General features: G+C 37.5%; 1 protein-coding gene across 2 annotated transcripts in view; it reads left to right on the top strand.

The window, feature by feature from the left end:
- Positions 1-7,500, top strand: part of LOC115230021 (RGM domain family member B) — a 127,597-nt gene that overhangs the window by 314 nt on the left and 119,783 nt on the right. The window contains exons 1-2 of one of the 2 annotated variants that reach the window (XM_029800264.2): positions 1-216; positions 5,384-7,500. The exon at positions 1-216 is cut by the window's left edge and continues 314 nt beyond it; the exon at positions 5,384-7,500 is cut by the window's right edge and continues 187 nt beyond it. In XM_029800264.2, the coding sequence (XP_029656124.1) occupies positions 6,571-7,500 (930 nt within the window). In that variant the 5' untranslated portion in view covers positions 1-216; positions 5,384-6,570. Of the gene's footprint in view, positions 217-1,001; positions 1,141-5,383 lie in introns of those variants that run through there. The other variant, XM_036500371.1, reaches the window with a different exon arrangement.

A 7,500-nucleotide genomic window follows, 5' to 3' on the forward strand; every position in this document is an offset into this window, starting at 1 on the left:
AAATATACTCTACATACGTCCATTCTTACATGCATATATGCAAACGCATAAATACATATATAAATATATACACCATACATTTTCATACGCAGTAGCGTACTTGTATACACATACATAATTTAACATATTTTCATACTATGAGGAGACGAATGTAATTCAATTATGATTTAACTATTACTGGGAAGCATGACAGAAGAAAATATATATTGTTAGCAGGTAAACCTACTTGTCATTTATATATATATATATATATATATATATATATATATGTTGTTATGTGTTCTCCGCCTCTTGTTTATTATGAAGTCTGCATGTATTTTAATTATTCACTATAAATGTACTTTTACACTGTAAAACAGATTTAAACATACTTTACATTGACGGTGCGTTTTATGTTTACACATGCACAGGAACACACACACATATTCTTTAATATAAAAATATTCTGAGTAAAAATATTCTGAAAGGAGTTTTCAAGGGACAGGCTACGAAATATGTCGGAGTTTCCATTGAAATTTAAATGACTTGAAAAGTAATGTATACATTGATACGTTGTATAGAATTATATTAAATGTCCTAAGCAGAGGACCGCCAATCAAGGAATTTCACAGCTGTATTCCCCGGCTTACAGGCCATCTCCAAACCGATAGTTGCGCGCATGTGTATACATTTCATGTTTTCAGATATATATATATATATGTGTGTGTGTGTACACGCGCCCGACCAAATTTACAGCTTATTTCCTGGATCTGTGTATTGGTGTGTTATCTTGACTACAAACATGAGAGTGTATTAAATTCAATATATCAATCCACATGAGATATCGGAATAAATGACTCGGTGAATATTGTCATCATTTTCGTATTATTGTCGGATGAACTGTATGGCTTATTGTTTATAATTATTGTTTATTCTTCACTGGTTTATCGCATACTCGTACAAATGTACATATAGGCATGCACACACACTCACATTCACACAAGTATATATAGCAGATAGATCGGGCACTGTTTACAAACGGAGATAAAAACTGCTCCATACATAAAATAGTTTGTCTTATTAGAACCTGAAGCGCCTTGAATTTTGTACAATCGAAGAGAAAGAAGCACATGAAGAAATAGTGAAACCCAATACAAGATGGTAAATAAAATACATTGGATGTTTAATCTCTTGGTGGAGGAGACCTATGTACAAAGTTGTTCCAACCGTGGCGATCATGTTTTACTGCTTTGAAAAACACAACGCGTGTCTGTCTGTGCGTGTAGTACTTTATTTTGATGGTCTTGCTTTATAAATCATTTACTACAAACTACGAAACTATTAGTGACCTGTGTTTTATGCGTAAACTCTACTAATGTACTGTTTACAAATATGTGTGCGTGTGTGTATTTTGTGGTTGACCTATACACTTTGTTCAAAGTCAGCCGTTTTATAACAACACATGTGTTAGACTTAGATATTTGTCCGCTTGTTTCTGTAACACAAGAAATCCACACACACACACATCCGCGCGCATACAAACACTCGCGCGCTCTTGACACCCTTAAATCCATCTTGTAGACATCATACTGACACACAATGCGTTCGTCCCTTACACTCAACCTGTTCGTGTCTGTTACATGTGTGTGTATATATATATTATATATATATAATACACATATATATATGTGTGTGTATAATATATACCTTTAGTGAATGCGTTAAGTCTCGGGTCTTATCGAGCAAACACACGTATGATCCGACCATAAGCAACGGGTAATTTTTTTCTTCTTTTTAATCCAGTCTGTATCTAGGACAACATTATCCAGCCTGTTCCCTATTTTTTTAAGCTAACATGTTGAGAGAGATTTCTTTGGTATTTCTAGTAGGGTGAGTGACTACATAGCCTCTGCAACGGTTTGTTTTGTGTAGTCCCAAATCTACCCTTATTGATCCAAGTCGTTCTTGCTGTGACTATACCGTCTTTTTCCATCTTTTTTTTTTCTAACAGGGTATATCTGACTACACTATCCAATGTGATTTTCATTTATTTATTTTTTTTAAGACGAAAAGTTGGGGGTGATTTGACTGCTATTTCTACCTAGCAGGTCAAGCGACTACAAATTTATCTTGTAATAGCTATCAGGCGTTGAGCTCCATCCAGGTCCGAACTAATCGAAAGATCTTCCAACCGCGAGCAAACATTGAATATCCAAGAAAGACTACGTTATCACCACCAACACCAACCCGCCTCCCTGTTTTTTTTTTAATTTTTATTTTTATTTTAAAGATGGATAGCATGTGTAATGTAAAGGAGGAGATTTGACTGCTCTTTCTTTCACCGAGCGACTCCTCGTGAAACTCCGTGTTTTGTCTGCGCTGTTGTTGGATTGTGTGTGTGTGTGTGTGCGCTCTCCTGAAATGTCCCAGTTTAATTTAAAAAAAAAGAAAAAGAAAAAACTTACAAATGCTTACTACTAAGCTGCTACTACTACTATTACTACTACACGTCCCGTAAATCAGAACGTTTCACTAAAAATATATCACCTCGTACTGTTTACTCTAAATAGGTTTTGCAGGCGGAACTCAAATTCAAACATACACGCACCCCTTCTTCTGTCCTTGTTATTTCTGTTCAGCGTATTATATCATTCTTGTTCTTCTAGCTGGTGTTAAAATTTCTATTTGGGATGTTTTCGTTGTTGAGTTTATGATTTTCTTCTCGCTTTCTATTTGTTTATCTGGGTTTTGGTTTTATTCATTGCTGTTGTTTTTAGTAACTATCTAGTTGGATACGTTTTTGTTTATAGCCATATATTTATACACACACGCGCACACACACACATGTATGCATCTATAGATGTGTATGTGAACTACTGGATTTATAATATCTGGGAGCATGAAATTCAGAGTAAAGATTTACAATGAGAAAATAAGGTTCAGTTTCTAATAAAATATACATGCTGTACTTTTCACTCTTGTATATTACGTTTGTAAACAGAAGAGTTCACTAATGTGTGTGTGTGTGTGTGTAAAAGAGAGAGACAGACAGACAGACGTGTGTGTGTCATTGTCACACATCGTATTGTTGCAAGGTTTTTTTAATCCCGAGGCAAATAAATTATTCTGTTGCTATCATCCACTGCGGCCCTCTCTACATTATTAACGTTGCGTGGTTTATTCATGTCAGTCTTGATTTGGGAGTGGGAAGACCTTTTATTCACTTGTTTTCAGTCATTAGACTGCGGCCATGCTGGGGCACCACCTTCAGTTATTTTGGTCGATTGTATCGGCTCCAATATTTGTTTATTTTTTCTTTTTTTAAACCTGGTATTTATTCTATCGGTGTCTTTGGCCGAATTGCTAAGTTACGGTAACGTAAACACACCACCACTGGCTACCAGTGGTGGGGTTCAAACACACACAAAGACACATACATTTGTATATATAAATACGACGAGCTTCTTTTAGTTTCCATTTGCCAAATCCACTCACCAAGCTTTGGTCGGCCCAAGGCTATAGAAGACACTTGCCCCAAGTCCCATGCAGTGGGACTGAACTCGGAACCATGTGATTGAGAAGCAAGCCTCTCACCATATATAAATCAAGGTTAGGACAGTAAGACCACAACAAGCGTGAAGTGTGTTTGTAGTGTGAATGAAATTTGTAATAGAATTATTTTTTTGCTTTATCTTTTATTTCATCTTTTTATTTTAATTGACAACTCTAATTAACATTCTAAAAATTAAATCTCATTCATAAACTAATTGGGGTTTTATTTCTTCCTTTATATTTTTACGTTTAGTTTTATAAAGAACAAAATAAGTTTCAATAAGTATTGTCGTTGTTGTTTAACCCGTGGACAGGCCCCTTGATCGAAGTTATTCCCAGTTTTAACATCCTATCGTTTTGGTAATACATTCATTGCAGGACCACATTCTTTATGCATACATCCTTTTCTCAAAGTTGTAGTATATGATTTGAGGTAGATCCCGGTGCTATTTCTAACCAACTGAATTTGCTTACTCAATGTATCTGGTTTGTTGTATTTAAGTATAAAATTATTTCAAATCGAATCGCAGAGAAATTAGTTGTGATATAGTTTGTGTTTTTGTCGGTGTATTGGGGGGGGGGTAGTTTAGAGGGGAGGGAATAGAAAGGCAAACTTTGAGCTCCATAAATTATACAGCGAAATTGTACAATCCTCTTCTTAATTCAATTTCTTTCGGGTTTCTGGGAGATTAGCGTTCTATTTCAATGAGCTTAATCGGTTCAGTAGACTATTAAATTAATAATAATAATAAACAAAGCTTGTTAAGAGCCAAGTTGACCCCAGTCGTGCATAGAATCAAAAGTTTTTCCAGTTACGGTCAGCGTGTATTATCTTCTTCACCAGACAATACATCGAAGACCACGTTATCAAAAGTGTCCTTCGGCGGAGTCTGATCTGAGAGGTTTTGTTGCTGTTATGTAAGTTGAGCGACCGTTTAGAGGTTCGCTAGTTATGTTAGCTAGCGTGTGTCTGTGTGCGTGTGTGCAAGTTGAGCTGAGATACCTAATGTTTCCAACTGGTTGTGGTGGGGGTCCTTTCAATAGGGAAGAAGTAAGTGTCACAATGTTATGCTCCGCTGACTTTCTTAAAATCGTTTATTCTTTTTTTTTTATGTGCTTATTTACCAAATTTTTTTCAACTGTATGTATAACAGAGCGAGCTAACTTAGGTCGCTTGTCTATGTAGTACCGCAATTTTTAACTTAAGGGAAAATTTCTCCCTGGAGAGAAATTTCAGAATTCCAGGGGAAGATTTGAGTATTCTGGGCGGCGGAGGGGGTATATTTTTTATCATTATTTACAGTGATGTTGTTTAGATTTATACCCCTTAATGTTTGATTTTTAAGGATGCTCATGTTAACTTCATATAAAAAAAAAGACTGGTAATGTAATATAAGTTGTTGTATGCAAGACTACCTTTTTTTTTTAAATTATTTTTCATTGTTATATGTAGGAGAGTGAACCGATAAAGGAGGTATACTGAAAAGCAGGTTAAGAAACATGCTGTTTTTAGAAATAGCAACCTAATCTCTCTCCAATCACCTACCGTCCTACAGAACGACACGGATAGCACACGCTCAAATATTGTCAGAAGAAAAAAATTAACTGGAACCTCTCTTAATCACAGCTGACATGAGTCTAGACTTGACAACTGGTGTATGTTATTTAGTTAGCCCTTTGTAGCCTTAATTTCAATGCAAGTTGTAGTGGGTTTATGAACGATAGTGATGCAAGTAATAATGGTAGGGGCTAGTTTTCTAAGCAGAAGCTGATCCTCACTCCTGCTGATCATTCTGTTATGTATTCATGTACCTTACAAGCATTCTTATCGTTTGTTTTCTTTCTCTTCCAGGACCTAAAAGTGTATAATCCGTCATCTGACTAGTCGGCTGTTTAACACCAAACCAACACCACCGGCACTACAACGAATAACTATTACAACTTAACTACACGTTGTAATCAAAGCGAGTTACACCAGTTTCAAGAAAATTAACTGCTCGGGTTATTAATTTATTCATCATATTTTAGTGGTGTTATTTCAACATACACCTATATTTTTGAACAATAAGAAAACACAATAACCCACATTGCACAATCATCGGTTTTCACAAAACTTGTTCTTCGAGTGGATTACAGTTTATTGAAGAATTTATTTGCCTAGCATTACAGTTACTGTTGAGCTAATTGTCTTTCACAACTTTCACAGCTGTCTTTTGCCTACATATATATTCACCCACGTGTGTCCTGAGACTTACAAGAAGTTAAACCTATCAACAAAGCGTACTGTTCGTGCAGCAAAGCTACATCTGTGTATACGCATGTGTGGATGTATTTAAGGAATCTCTTTTGAGGGTAACTTTATTGGCGGATCGGCAGCTGTGCTTGTTCATTAGTAGTGGTAGTAGCAGTTTGCTTGTTTGGAAATTCTTGCTTCGTGCCAACAGAATAGAAATCTGTTCGCGATCACTCCGGTCAGCGCTTATTTTCGGAATTAGCAGCCTGCATACTTGAAGTAAAAGAGAAATCCTGTCGATAAATCTATTAACTTCTGACTGTTTGCTGTGAACAGTTGTGTCCAGTAGTCGGACAAGACAAACGGACGGATGACCAGCTGACAGTTTCGACACATCTGGCCTATAGCTTGGACTTACAAGTGCTAAGAAGATAGATTAAGCATTATTTCACACATTCTTTAATCACTATTATCATAATCGCCATCATCACTAGCCACGTCAGTAATATTGTAACTATCTGACAACTATCTTTATCGTGTCTCTTGTAACAAGTGCTATATTTGTCACCATACTGGATTTCTTTCCATTTTCATCAACCACCACCAAGCAGTTGAAATGTAATAAGCTACTAGCCTCAGTCATCCAACTCCATGAAAATAATATAATTTGTGTGCGTGTGTAATCTGTATTTGACGTTTGTTCATAGATTCGTCATTTTTCTGCGAATTTGTGGACGCAAGGCATACGTACGACGTTCGAAACTTGTTTCCACCCTTCACATTCGTTGACTAATGTCTGGAAAGGAATGGAGGGGTGCTCCTGTAGTCATCACTACTGTCACCAATTGCGAAATATTCGCAACAGAACAATGCTTTCGGTCGCTCCTCCGATGGCCTACACAGAAAGAACAGTCGATCTTATTATGCCGGTGATGACCAGCGTGGCTCCTATCAGAGCTCAGTCTTTTCCTTCTGGACATCAGTTAATGAACAATCAGTCGTCGGCCATCACACCGGTTTCCAAGGACTTGCTGGCCGAGTCCCTGTCTTTTACCGACAGCGGACAGACAACCGTAGTAAAATGTTCACCAACAACACAATCGTCAAAGTTCCACCACATCTCACCGACTGTGATATCTGCAAACTTAAAGAGCGAGCGACGCCCTACTGTAAAACCAACGGCGTCACTCCTTTCCTTTCGGGGTTTTACCTCCAACTGTGAATCCAGCACCGTACAGTACTGTTGTTGCTGCCCTTCTTACTCCGATGACTCTGGGAAAGCTCCCGCTGGCTGTTCTGTCCCTGCTGATGCGTCACAGTTCAGCGGCGTCTCCAAGGAGATGCGAACCATAGATGGAGGAGGATTGCTATTGCATACATCATCACCACCACGATCATCATTATCAACACTTTCATTAAAATCATTACCACTATCGCCACATTTTGTGTCGAAGCCGGACAAAAACTCGTCGACGTCTTCTAACACTTTCTTCCCTGCAACACGCTGTAAAAACAATCGCTGTCCTGATGCATCGGATCTTGCGACGACGACGACGATAACAGCTGCAACAACAACAATCAATAACAAAACCTTTTCTAACTCTCCAGCGTTGGAAGATAAAAAAAAATGTACCGAAAATATTTCACTGGCGTCATCATCATCACCATCACCACTAACGACGACAGCAACAACTTTCTTTCCTGGGTTGTCATCTCAATCATCATCGTCGTCGTCG

This window comes from Octopus sinensis, linkage group LG2, assembly GCF_006345805.1.
Source record: "Octopus sinensis linkage group LG2, ASM634580v1, whole genome shotgun sequence".
Classification (NCBI taxonomy): domain Eukaryota; kingdom Metazoa; phylum Mollusca; class Cephalopoda; order Octopoda; family Octopodidae; genus Octopus; species Octopus sinensis.